Genomic DNA, 13,645 nt, shown 5'->3' with positions numbered 1-13,645 from the left:
TCAATGATATATTCAAAACTGCTTCTTAAGTCAATACATGCATATAACATACTGCACAGTTCTGCTAAAAAAGTTTACTTGTCACGCCTATAAATACTGTTAAGTGAAGAAGTAATGTAAGGTGGAATACATAATTCACCATCTTTCATAGTAATTATAGCCTAACATTCAGATTTCATGCAAAGAAAATAAGTGTCATAAACTGAAATCACATAAAAATATAAATTACAACATTGAAATTTTAATCTTACAATATAATGAAATTTTACACAGGTTCACACACTAACATAAAAATCTGTTGAACTGCATACAGAAGCTTGGCTTTCATGTTCTTGGGAGTCTGTAAATTAACAAATATGCATGAGATCATGAGATATATCAAACTCACACTAAATCTCAACTATGGAGTGACAAGATAATGTGGACAACCATAAAAATGTCTAACTTTGAGTGCCCTTTAAGTCTCTTCTCTGAAGCATTCAGACTATTCCTATCTTAGTAAATAAATTAATCCATATGAAAAACAGAGAAAGGAAGATGGGATGAAAGTGAGATATTGCAAAATGTCTAAGAATGATAGGTGATGTAGGGATGGTTTCTGAACAAGAAAGTCAAAAGAGGTACAGTGATAAAAGCCATTAGAAATTTAAAGAATGGAATTACAGCTGTGCTTTTAAAATATAAAGAAACTGTGATTGAATTGATAGAGAAAATAAGTGGCTCAGCAGGTAAAGAGACTGGACATGGACAAAGACCATCATTATCCCAGTCTAAGAGAAGAGTAGTACATATTGCAAAGATGCTCACCGCATCTCAGATGTCATATCCATCGAGGTAGAATCTTCAGAAGATGAAGAAAATGTCCTTGTAGGAATGTCAGATGAAAGTGAGGAGTCAGACATGTCCATACTGAGGCGCAGCTGAAACTGTTCCATGGTGGTTGTGCGGCCAGCATCCCTGTGACTGGCTGAGGAATGTCCTTCTTTGGGGCTTAATCTGTGCACATAAATAAATTCTCAGCCCCAGTTTCTATATTACTTCATACTGATTAACTGATAATGATGTATGGATTAGGCATGGAAGCATGTGCAAACATATCCAGACAATAAAGTACCCTTAGGAAACTAAATAACTATGAGAAGTCTGATAACAAAAAGAAAGGAAAGTGAAAATAGCAAAATGACATCATGTAAATTAATATATATCTATATGGCATCAAGGGCATCTTTAATGTATCAGATTAAAAAAATTATGACAAAAATAACCTAAGGGTATAAAGGAGGATATAAAAAGAGGAGAATAATGATAAGAGATGAGCAAAGTGAAATGGGATTCAGAAACCTGAGAAAAAGCCACTCACAAGTATACTGGAAACTAACAGCACAATCTTTAGCAGCTTAAGTTTCATCAACATCAGCCTGTTCACACAAGCACCCTTTCCTCAACTCAACCCTATTAAAGTCAGGCATGCTAAATAAGTCAAAGGGAGACACATCAATTCAAATGTAAATAATTACTATAACCACTCAGAGACAGAAAAATTATACATAAATAGAGGGAAAAAAAAAAATAATAATCCATCTATTGATAAACCAGACCTACAATCCTACATGGGGTGTCCCAAATTATAAAAATAACAAAAACAGGAGGAAAACAAAAATGCAAGAGAGCATTATACAAGAGCCTCATGGAAGACAAAACTTAACACATGAAACAAACCTGGTAGGTGCAGCAGAAGCACCATGATGATTCTGTTCCACATTGCTGCTGCTGCTGCTGCTGGCAAGTGGGTGTTGTTCAGGTCCACACAACCTACAACTGGGATCCTGGGCCTGAGTGCCTGCTCCAGAATCCCTCCCACTATTGTTCTGTGTGTTGTCCCTGGTAACCTCAGTGTTATGATCCAGGTTGTTGAGAGGGTGAATGGGAGGATAGTAAGGTGGGGGAAGATCCTCTGGAGTCACATCAACATCAACATCCTCATACACTTCATCTGACCTCAATGTTACATCCCAGTGTTTAGCAGGACTGGAAGCTGCTCTGGAAGGTGGGTGAGTTGAGGTGCAAGGACCTCTGTAGCTGCCACCAATAGCTCCAATGAGTGCCAGAGCCCCTCCTTCATTAGCATCTGAGGATTCACCTGCTGCAGGTCCAAGCTGCACCATAAGTGGACCCAAAGCTGGGTAGGAGGAGCTTGTCTGTGGCATTCTAAAAGAACTCTCTACTACTTCACTGTAAGGTGGGGGAGCATCTTCATGGGGAAAATAAAATGAAGGAGGTTTCCAGAGGGAATATGGTGGTGTCTGGCCATCTAAGAAGAAATCCACATGGTCATTACCATTACAGTAAGCAGCATTGTGACAGCAAGCATTGCTGTGGCATGAATCTGGATTAGGCCCAATAGGAGAATCCAACTGATCTTCATAATATTGTTGTTGAGCTGTAACAGAAGAAATAAATGCATGAGGATAAAGACTGAGAAAGACCCCAAAATTAATTTCAATGGAACAGATGTAGATAAAAAGGAACTAAATTTGAATGTAAATACCTTAAATTTTCCATCAATAAAATTCCTGAGAAATGCAAGTTCTGTTCTATCTAAAAGACAATATTTGAAGAAACCATGGAACCTTTTTTTTTTATGTAAGACAGCCACTGGCAAAGGGCAGCAAAAATTTTTAATAATAAAAAAGAAAAAAAGAAAAAAAGGCCCACTTAATGCCAGTTTCCATAGAGAAATCAGATAGAATGATCAGAAAACAGAAGACAAGTGTCTTGAAACCTCCCTCTTAAAAAAGTTCAGGTCATTGGAAGAAGGAAATAGAGAAGCAGGCAGGGAGTTCCAGAGTTTACCAGAGAATGAATTATTAAGAATACTGTTCAACTCTTGCATTAGAGAGGTGGACAGAATTGGGGTGAGGAAAGAAGAAAGTCTTGTGCAGTGAGGCCACGGGAAGAGGGGAGGTATGCAGTTAGCATGAAAATAGTGGTTGAAGATAGCAAGAGATGCAACACTGTGGCGATGAGAAAGAGGCTGTCAGTTAAAGGAGAGGAGTTGATAAAATGAAAAGCTTTTGATTCCACCCTATTTAAAAGAGTGGTATGAGGGGAACTCCTTCCCTACATGTGAAGCATACTCCATACATGGATGGGTAAGGTCCCTGCAAAGAGTCAGCAGCTGTGGGGGGTAAGAAAGACTGGCAGAGATGACTCAGAATACCAAATTTTATAAAATCTATTTTAGCTAAAGATGAGATATGAAGTTTCCAGTTTAGATTATAAGTAAAGAACAGACCAAGGATGTCCAGCTGTTAATATTGAGTGTCAATCTGTTACTCTTTATCCAATTATATATATATATATATATATATATAGAGAGAGAGAGAGAGAGAGAGAGGAGAGAGAGAGAGAGAGAGAGAGAGAGAGAGAGAGAGAGAGAGAGAGAGAGAGAGAGAGAGAGAGGAGAGAGAGAGAGAGAGAGAGAGAGAGAGAGAGAGAGAGAGAGAGAGAGAGAGAGAGAGAGAGAGAGTATAAAAGGTAGAAATTAAAATAACATATTCATCATGCAAAAAATTCCTTGGTAAATTATTGATATAATAAGCATCAAATTTGATAATGAAGACACACCTCTCAGTCTACGCTGCCTCAGTCTATGAATGAGGAAAAGCAGAAGGGCTAAAGAGAGGATGGCAGTGACAGCAGAGGCTACCATGCGCAGCCCCAGGTCGGTGGACGGGCCATCAGCATCAGGTAACGTGGGTAATTTGTCATCCAGGCAAATAAAGTCACAACAAGTTCTACCAGGCGGAATGACTTGCAATTCTGTTGAATAAAGACATTTTAAATATTTAACCTATACCTGAGCTTCAGTTGTCATGATGTTGCTTTTATATATATATATATATATATATATATATATATATATATATATATATATATATATATATATATATATATATATATATATATATATATATATATATATATATATATATATAATGTCACAAAATATTAAATCCCTCATATTACAGAAGGGTTGGATTATTAAGAAAAAGGTACATGTGATGGAGCTTCTGGAGTTTATAAATGCTCTTATGGACGCTTGAGAGGTTGACACAAAAGTCTCCACGCACTCCACTGCAACTCCAACCACACCACAGAAAAGACGTGGAATGTCTGTGAAACAACTCAGGCTTAGATCTCTGGAAGCAGTGGTGGCAGTATGGGAGACCCCAACCACTCAGATATGGAGAGGGCACCACCTCCACCAATGCAGCAACAGACACCGCCGCAAACCAAGATGGTGCTAGCTGCAACAGCAGCAGTAGTGGAGACAACAGCACGAACAGCAACAATGCTGGAGCACTGCCAGGATGTGATGGCACTGGAGGTGTGCCACAAGACCCAGGTGCAGGGTATCCCCTACCTCGGCCCACTGAGGCTTCTTCCATGCACTGTGCAGAGGCACACAAGGGCTGCCTTCTGCAGTGATGAGATGGTGGAGGTGCCTCACTTGCACTCCAGGCAGCAAAGCTAGGACATCACAGCTGTAGGACATGTTCTGTGCAGCCATATCCCTGGTGATGAACATGTCCACACACCAGATGAAGCTGGCTACCTATAGGTGGCAGAAACCCTCCCATCCTTGTGGGTGCTCCACTCATAGATGCTCAGACACAAAATATTCTCCCACCACATGTATACATAGATTGCTTATTGTCTGTTTATTTATGTTGCTGTGGTTTTCTTTTCTTTTGAGTGTCTAGTATTTCATTTAAATTTCTATTTTATTTATCTTTCATTTATTCATCTATTTATTTATTTTTGTGCAAGTAGCTAACTAGTGTACATTGGCTTTTAGAAGTTTTATAATCTATATCAAACTTTAAGCCATGTAATGAAGATGTTGGAGAGAGGTCTTTGATTCTAACTTATTTATATGATTGAAACAAATCATGCAGGAGGAGAATAAATAAGTAAATAATAATAATAATGACATTAAATAATTATTATCTCTAAAAAAAAAAAAAAATGTTGAACTGTGTGTTAAAACATTAAATAAGTGACTGACCTGAGGAGGCTGGCAGAGTACTGACTGACACTCCTTGTACTTGCCCTCCTCACAGCGGCATACAGTGCAGTAGTCCGGGCCAGGGACAAACATTTCCCCATTGGCCACCCGCATCCCATCTATGGCCACACACTCCCATGATGATTTGCCACCTGCATGTCAGATCACATGTTAATACTCAAGAATGAAGTGGATGATATCTTTTTCCCTTTTCTGCTAGATAAAGAGGTGTTGCAATGTGAAAGAAGACTGCATTAAATTATCTCTGCTCAGGTGAATATTCTGCATCACCAAATATCTATATGATAAAGAATACAAATTAGCTTAGCACTGAGATACAAAAAAAATTTATTGTATACCAAATGATTATTTCAATCACTAGTCCTTAAACACTTTAGTTTTTGCTAATTGAGATTATTTTACAAAATATATACGAATATGAAAATACAAAAGTTTGATATCCTTACTGTCAGCTGTAGCCTCACCTGCTCCCTGAACTACAAAGTACAGAAGCAGGATGGAAAGCATGACTCACTTCACTCTCACCATCTGCAAGTAAATCATTACACATTACCAAAGGATTGTCTAAAATTCTTCACTAAAGGTATCACTCAATTTCATGAAGCAGAAATATACATCAAATGTCTTTGTACTATCAACATATAAAGCTACAGTATACAGTTTCCCTGCATTGACTATATTAGGCTCAACCACAAGCATGTCTATATTTTTACTCACTGCAGTGCACACAAGTTTAAATATGGTCTTTTCTCAGTAAAGAATGGATTCACATATTACTTTCTTCCATAAAAATCATATATATATATATATATATATATATATATATATATATATATATATATATATATATATATATATATATATATATATAATATACCTATTTAAGGACTTTCTTTTGTGAGTGCACACAATATTACAGTCATTCAAGAGTTGGCTTCTTTTATGTATGTAGTAGTAGTAGTAGTAGTAGTAGTAGTAGTAGTAGTAGTAATACAAATATTACATATTGTACTAGGAGCAAATGTGACAATTTTGTATTGATTTAAAGCACACCTTCCTTTTATTAGCCAAAGTTAGACCATGGCAGTCACTTACAAAATTGGTTCACATGGTTCACTTGCATAGTGTTATGTTAATACATAATAAACTGAAGTTGAGCAACCATAAGACAGAAAGCTACAAAATGAAATAAAGAAAAGTCAATAATTTTCTTTCCTTGTGTAAACCTCAATCCTTAATCCAACATGTCACAGTAATGTCATGGCTCATAAAGGATAAAAATGACATACTGCCTTAGGATAAATACCTCTTCCTTGGATACACATTGATTCTGGTCAAATGGAAAAAAAAAAAATAGTTTTCACAAAAATCTATAACTTTCAAACAATTCCCAGTCTGTGCAAACGACTTGACTTGTAAATTATATTGAATGAAATATAATGGTAATCCACTAATCAGAATGTTCATATAAACCATAAATGTTACTGGGGTATATTGCTCATTTATGGTCCGTGGAGTACTGGTGGTTGCCTTCTGCAGGTATTATGCCTTTATTGATGACTGCTAGACATGACAATCTGACATACACACACAACACTAATACGGAAAATCTTGAAGGTGAAAGTCAAAGGTGACAATGCCTCCTCAGTTTCTTAATCCTGCTCTAAATGAGTGAGGAGAGCAAGAAGTAACAGTGCATATTATGGAGGGCGGTAAAGACAAAACTGGCTAGCACAATACGAGACACGAAAAGAAACTAGCAGCCTCCGAGCATCACCTCCCACCACCTACTCCTCCAGTCACCACGCTGCCCAGGCGCCCCTCACTGCGTCAAGAGGCGCGAGGCAAGGCAGGGCACCAAGGAGTATAGATGACAGATTACCTTCAGAACAGACATCACCACAGAACACCTCCCCTCACTTCACTGTCAACAACTACCACTGAAGGTTTCGGTACTCGCTACTCGGCGTTTTTTTTTCACTCCTCACCCTCAAATGATTCATGAAGCTACTCTGAGTCCACCAATTTTACCACACTGTATGGACACTAAAGTGAGAATTTTTAGGTATTCTAGGTATAAACAATACCCGCCCGAGAAGTGTACTTATGAAGGCGCGGTAAGTGCTGCCATCTTTTTCTTCGCCCGGGGTGTCGAAATGACGAGAATTTCTTGAGGTCTGATAGAGCGGGTCCAATAAGTGTAGAAAGTGTGCAGAGAAACCAGGATGTACTTGCATTACAAGAGGTATACACACACACACACACACACACACACACACACACACACACACACACACACACACACACACACAGCTCATTTTGTCCTGTCTCCATAATCATATTTATCTAGTTTAAATAGATATTGGATAAATATGGTTATGGAGACAGGACAAAATGAGCTTTGTCTCGTGCCCTGTACAATACAACTAGGTAAATACACACATTAACATCATATTAGCGTCCACATACTATGGTCTGAATACTCAACTTTTTCGCTTTTAAGAAGCCCTATTGGGGGTTGCTGCTTGTCTTAGTTGAAAGTTGTCGGTTCCCCTATCTTCGTATCAGGTACGTATACGTATAGTGTGTAACATGACCGGGCCAAAAACCCCTTTCGAGGAATCCCGCTCGGTGAGTCATAAATGATTGGCTGACATCATTAATCCTGTATTCACTGGCTCAACCAAAAGGCGAGCCGTAAATCCAGACATTTAACTAACTGTCTATCAAGATTACAAGGCTTAAATCATCAAATATTCCGTTGGATTTCGTCGAACGTCTTTTGGTGATTTTAATATTATGATATTATCGGAAGCCAAGCCATTTAACCTAAATTGACATGGAACTAAAATATTTCCTGCTCCACCTCCCCTGTGGCTGACCGTGATACAAGTAAAGCACTTTAGAAGGCACAATCTGCTATGACGCGTCATATGCTGCAAAAACACAAATCGATTGTATAAAATTTCCACTGACACATTATAAAGTTGGGCACTCACCTTTTTATCTTTTCAGTACAGTTTCTAATAATGCTTTCATTCAAGAAAGTCCAATTTACTATTACAGTTTGCTAATCTTAGTACTGGCGTCATTGTTCATTTTGTCCTTTATGTACCTAGTATGTATAATTACAGCACACATGAATGATCTTATGTGTAACACGGTGCGAATCCTGGTGGATATTATTAGAATATTGTGTTAGAGATGGATTTCCGTCCATAGTACTGTCTTATTTATACAGTACTGTACCATACCTAGTGTAAAACAAAAAAAATCACGATGATGACAATGATGAAGAGAGAGAGAGAGAGAGAGAGAGAGAGAGAGAGAGAGAGAGAGAGAGAGAGAGAGAGAGAGAGAGAATAAGTTCTAGCCGGAAAATAAACGGTAAGCCTAGACACACAATAACATTTCGTTCTATTCAACATGCATCAGTACTAAAGCCCATACATAGCCAGCGGGTATTTGCACACACAATCTACTATACTTATAATGTATTGATGAAAAAAAAAAACTAAGCCCATCATCAAGTTACGAAGTGAAGAAGGAATGATGAATGTCAAGTGCTGGGAGCAACAATGATACAAGAATGCGCGGAGTATAAAAAAAACAATCGCGTTAAGATGCACCGAAGCAAAACATGCGGTTGATGCGAGTAACGGAAGACGCAGAAGACAGGGTAAAGTGGAGACGGGTGAAGCGTTGTGGCGACCCATAATGGTAGCAGCGTAAAAAAATAAAATAAATAAAATAAATAAATAAATAAATAAATAAAGAAAGAAAGAAAGAAAGAAAAATAATAAATAAATGAATAAACAAAATAAAATAAAATAAATAAAATAAAATAAAATAAAATAAAAATAAAATAAATAAATAAAATAAAGGAAGACATAGAAAATAAACATATGACGAAGAATAACAAAGAACAAGAAATAGAAATGGTAGAAGATAGGTTAAGATGGAAATAGGTGAAGCAGTGCGACGAAAAAATAAAATAACACAAAAATTGAATACGTCACAAAAAAAAAAAAAAAAAAAAAAAAATGGAGGTGTTGGGACATGTAGCTGGAGGAGCAGATAACAAATCCGAGGAAAAGACTGACAGAAAGGACCCATGAGAAATAAGAGATACGTGGACAGAGTGAACAGAGAAAGGAAAAGGAGAAATGGTACTGAAAAGCTTGAAAGCAGAACTAATCAGAAGTTGGCGCACTACCAGACAGGAAGAGGAGAGATGATACTGAAAAACTTGAATTGCGGAACTAGACATAAACTGGCGCAGTGCGTGACTCATAGATAATGTGAAGATAGCGTTAGTTCAACATGTTGAACTTGAAATAGTTGATAATGATGATTCTAACTGCGATTCTTTGGACTTTCGGATAACTTGTTCAGCACGATTTTTCTTCAATAATTCAATGTTCATACCCGGACTGGCATTGATCCTCAAATGTCTGTTCCGTATTGTGCCACAGGTCTGATTCTTTCCATGTCTAAATAAAGTTTCTATTTGCTGGCCATGACACACCTTTTTAATACGTCCCTGGTCATGACTTACCGGGAGGGGGGTGGGATAACCTTAGTTCTCATACATACACTGCTTAGTAACATACACACACACACACACACACACACACACACACACACACACACACACATCTGATGGCATAGTAGATGTGAAATTTTAATGTTGTTTGTTTGTGTGTGTGTGTGTGTGTGTGTGTGTGTGTGTGTGTGTGTGTGTGTGTGTGTGTGTGTGTGTGTGTGTGTGTGTGTGTGTGTGCGTGTGTGTGTGTCTGTGTTTATATGCAGTCAGTTATTCATACTTGTGCAAAATTAAGGCTTTCTGGCTTTGGCCGGATGATGGAGGCGGGTCGCTGACACAAGAACGGCAGTGCCACCGACAGGGAATGGCGCTCCTGCTTCAGTGAGCGTCGCACAGTCGCCACACCCATCTCCTGCCTCTCGTAAAGTCTCCTCCTATTTGAGAGAGAGAGAGAGAGAGAGAGAGAGAGAGAGAGAGAGAGAGAGAGAGAGAGAGAGAGAGAGAGAGAGAGGAGGGGAGGAGGTGATCGCAGCAGAACGCATGCGCAAGGGTTCTCACAGCCGCCTCACTGGGGGCCGCGGATGGTGCCTGGTGGTGTGTGCGCGTAAGTCAGTATCAGTCGTGCGTAGTGGCTGGCCCCTGGCACTGCCCTCCTCGCTCGGGATATTTACGTCTGCTTCACTCTGAAAGGTAAGCCATGTTTATATGCACTCAGTATTCCCAAGAAAGGGCGTACTTTGAGGGGTAGGAGATGGACGGGTAGGCCGAGCTGAGCACCACTGCGTTTGGACAGAAAGCGCGGGAAGACTGCTATCGATCGTTCTCGTGCTGGAAAACGCGCCAAAACATAACAAATGCCATACAGCGAAACTTTAAAAATTTCAAACCTTTTCTGGCGACTCCCTTCTAGTCTAGCCAATAGGGAAGGAAGCTCACTGTACTGACAGTAGCAACAGGTCATGACACGCCTGAAGCTCACTTTTTGATGGCCAAGACGAGCGGTCATCCAGGGGCCAAAGGTTGTTGGTGTGGAGGCGCGCCAAGTGCTCGCCCCTCCGCTCCTACTGATATATTAACCGCGCGTCGATATTCAAGGGGATGATGGGTGACCTACGCAAGCATGCACACGCCGAGGATTACCAGGAAAAAAACATTCCTTACACGCGAAACTGATCTTCAATGAAAAGGAAACAAAGAAAGAAAAAAATTCCTACGAGCACATCAATCGCTTTGTGGCAGCCATGAATTAATCAGGCACTGGCAAAGGCTAACTCGATACATTCCGTCACCCTCGCAACTTGCGGCACAACAAACGCTTCAGCAGGTGCCTCGTGTCCGCGGGAGCCACACAGGAGGGCCAGCAGAGGAGGAAGAGGAGCAGGGAAGGCGGAAAGGGTCACTCAGAGCTTCCGGACATCCACCCTCGCCACCTCCCGTTCCTTCAGTCTCCCTCGCAAACCTTCCTCGTGTTATTATGCATCACTGCTTTCGTTCGGGAGCCGTTCTGAATATTTAAAGAACACGAGGGAGCAAGGGCCATTCCCTGAGATTCCAGTGTCAGTTTAAGAGAATCCAGGAAGTGTTATGGCCGGAATCTGAGGAGGAGGAGGAGGTGGAGGAGGAGGAGGAGAAGGAGGAGGAGGAGGAGGAGGAGGAAAAGGACGACAGGGATGAGGAGGTGCGGTAAGGCAAAACATGCGAAAAAGGGAGTGGAAAAGATGATAATGATGGAATGCAGAAGAAAATAAATTGTGTATATCTCCTTGAGGGTATCGTGACTTCAGACAGTATAGGGTAGCGGGTCACGGCTGGTGAGTGGCTGGTGAAGGAAGGTGCTGCGGCATGCTGTTCTATGTGGCGTGCGTGGGCGGGTGGGTGAGTGAGTGGGCGCAGAAGGTGGCTAGGTGGGCGTAGGAATTGAAGGTGTGTTTACTTGCATGACGTCAGCTTCTTTCCATCATCTTCACACACACACACACACACACACACACACACACACACACACACACACACACGAGCTTACATCATCGCCAGCAATATAGTGACGCAGAGAGAGAGAGAGAGAGAGAGAGAGAGAGAGAGAGAGAGAGAGAGAGAGAGAGAGAGAGAGAGAGAGAGAGAGAGAGAGAATGTTTGCATTTATCAAGCACTTATCTTACAATGACAAGGGGTAGAAATCTCTCTCTCTCTCTCTCTCTTATAACAAATGCGTTTTATTTTTTTCTCTTTGGAAAACACCTTTAAGAAGCTCTCGGTTCACACACACTTTTCTACCCCTTAATTTTTCACCATGTTAATCTTAATCCCTCCTATCGTCCTATCTTATCAATGACCTACCCTCCCAATCCCTCGCTCCTGTTCTTATCTTGGTTGCACTCATCTTTGTGTTCTTTGTTTCCCATTTTATCTATGTCAATTTCATGTGTTCCGTGTCACTTGTCATTACTTTTCAATATAGAGTCACTCTTTCTCTTTGTTTTAGTATGATGATTACTAATTTTTCTGCCTGCCTCTTTGCCCGTTTGTTTCTGCCTTTCTATCTGTTTCCTGTCTATTTCTCTGGCTGTTTCTTTATATAGAGTTAATCTTTCTTTTATTTGTTTTATCATGTCGATTGTTATTATCATTTTTTGCTTGTCTTCTTGCTTCTGTGCTTTCTGTCTTTCTCTTTACCCCCGCTCTCTCTCTCTCTCTCTCTCTCTCTCTCTCTCTCTCTCTCTCTCTCTCTCTCTCTCTCTCTCTCTCTCTCTCTCTCTCTCTCTCTCTCTCTCTCTCTCTCTCTCTGCGCTTCGTCTTTTCCGATGTTATCCTAAAGTTGCTGCCTCACAGCGGGCAACACCTGTGCTTCCCTGCCCGGCCAGGTGTGGTGGGGCGGACGGGGGTAAGATGAAGACAGGCCATGGGGAGGCTGGCAGGGAGGGAGGCAGGGAGGCAGGCAGGCAGTACAGGTGGCCACGCGTGGTGGAAAAGTGAAGAGAAAAATTGAAAATACGTGAAAAATGCATTAAAGTATATATATATATATATATTTTTTTTTTCCTGGAGTGAAATGTACTTATGCGTTTTTCTTTTTCTTATTATCTATTCAGCTGATTACTTATTTATTCACTTATGCATCCTTGAGAGAGAGAGAGAGAGAGAGAGAGAGAGAGAGAGAGAGAGAGAGAGAGAGAGAGAGAGAGAGAGAGAGAGAGAGAGAGAGTCACATCAGCAATAAAGCCGTGCCATAGTGCAATAAGATGGTAATGTTAGCTGTGAATGCTATGCCCATGCTCACTTGTATGGGCAGATCATATGTACTAATCAAATATTAACGAGGGTGTCCGTAATGTGATGGTGCAATATGATACTCTGTTCTGAGACGGACTGATTAATTTCTTCCACAGTTCACGTGCAGATTAAAAAGACAAATTGATGATGATGATGATGATGCTTTAAAATTATGACGGTATGTGTCAGCGTTTTTCATTCTTTTGTTTCTATGTGCTCATGTATTTTTTTAATGATTTCTGAGTAAACAATGCTGTTTTTGCATGTCTGTTTGCCTATTTGTGTGTGTGTGTGTATGTCTGGCTCTCTCTCTCTCTCTCTCTCTCTCTCTCTCTCTCTCTCTCTCTCTCTCTCTCTCTCTCTCTCTCTCTCTCTCTCTCTCGTCTCATGATCAAGTTACAACCACACACATGCTCCTCTCAGTAATCGACTCTTCTCACCACCTCTCCCCCTTTCCTCTCCCCTCTCCATTCATCTGCTACTCTTCTCCTCCCTCCTCCTCTATCTCTACCACTGTCCATTTTTCTTCCACACACAAGTACCGCTTCCTTACACTACCGGTTCCTCCTCTTTCTCCTCCTCTTTATCCTTTTGTTCTCCTCTTTCATCTTCTTAACTATGACGTCACTGTGAACACTCGTACTTACTTATATTTCTCTTGGTATTCTTTCTTAAATCTAACTTTAAAGTCTAATATCTCTCTCTCTCTCTCTCTCTCTCTCTCTCTCTCTCTCTCT

General features: G+C 40.3%; 1 protein-coding gene across 3 annotated transcripts; it reads right to left on the bottom strand.

Moving 5' to 3' along the window:
• Positions 1-228: 228 nt before the first annotated feature.
• Positions 229-7,035, bottom strand: LOC135114102 (uncharacterized). Of its 3 annotated transcripts, none has more exons than XR_010275220.1 (7): positions 6,975-7,034; positions 5,539-5,620; positions 5,072-5,223; positions 3,628-3,822; positions 1,720-2,440; positions 808-967; positions 229-340 (listed from the first exon to the last, which is right to left on the bottom strand). XR_010275220.1 is itself a non-coding variant. In XM_064029800.1 (7 exons), the coding sequence occupies exons 4-7, from the start codon at positions 3,710-3,712 to the stop codon at positions 325-327; spliced, it is 1,011 nt and encodes a 336-aa protein (XP_063885870.1). In that variant the 5' UTR covers positions 3,713-3,822; positions 5,072-5,223; positions 5,539-5,620; positions 6,975-7,035; the 3' UTR covers positions 229-324. The 3 variants fall into 3 exon arrangements, 2 of the variants coding, with proteins under 2 accessions (XP_063885870.1, XP_063885871.1); XM_064029800.1 differs by having other exon boundaries at positions 808-996; positions 6,975-7,035; XM_064029801.1 differs by having other exon boundaries at positions 808-996; positions 5,557-5,620; positions 6,975-7,032.
• Between the last annotated feature and the right edge of the window lie 6,610 nt (positions 7,036-13,645).

This window comes from Scylla paramamosain, chromosome 27 (assembly GCF_035594125.1).
Source record: "Scylla paramamosain isolate STU-SP2022 chromosome 27, ASM3559412v1, whole genome shotgun sequence".
In the NCBI taxonomy this organism is placed as follows: domain Eukaryota; kingdom Metazoa; phylum Arthropoda; class Malacostraca; order Decapoda; family Portunidae; genus Scylla; species Scylla paramamosain.
The sequence above is the reverse complement of the archived record's forward strand: the minus strand, read 5'-3'. Positions and strand labels throughout refer to the sequence as shown.

Excerpts from the sequence above, each read along its gene's own strand:
- LOC135114102 (XM_064029800.1), bottom strand. The coding sequence starts at position 3,712 with ATGGTAGCCTCTGCTGTCACTGCCATCCTCTCTTTAGCCCTTCTGCTT. Across the intron at positions 2,441-3,627 it reads GAGGCAGCGTAGACTGAGAG|CTCAACAACAATATTATGAA; the intron begins GTGTGTCTTCAT and ends CTTCTGTTACAG. Across the intron at positions 997-1,719 it reads GCTTCTGCTGCACCTACCAG|ATTAAGCCCCAAAGAAGGAC; the intron begins GTTTGTTTCATG and ends TTATGTGCACAG.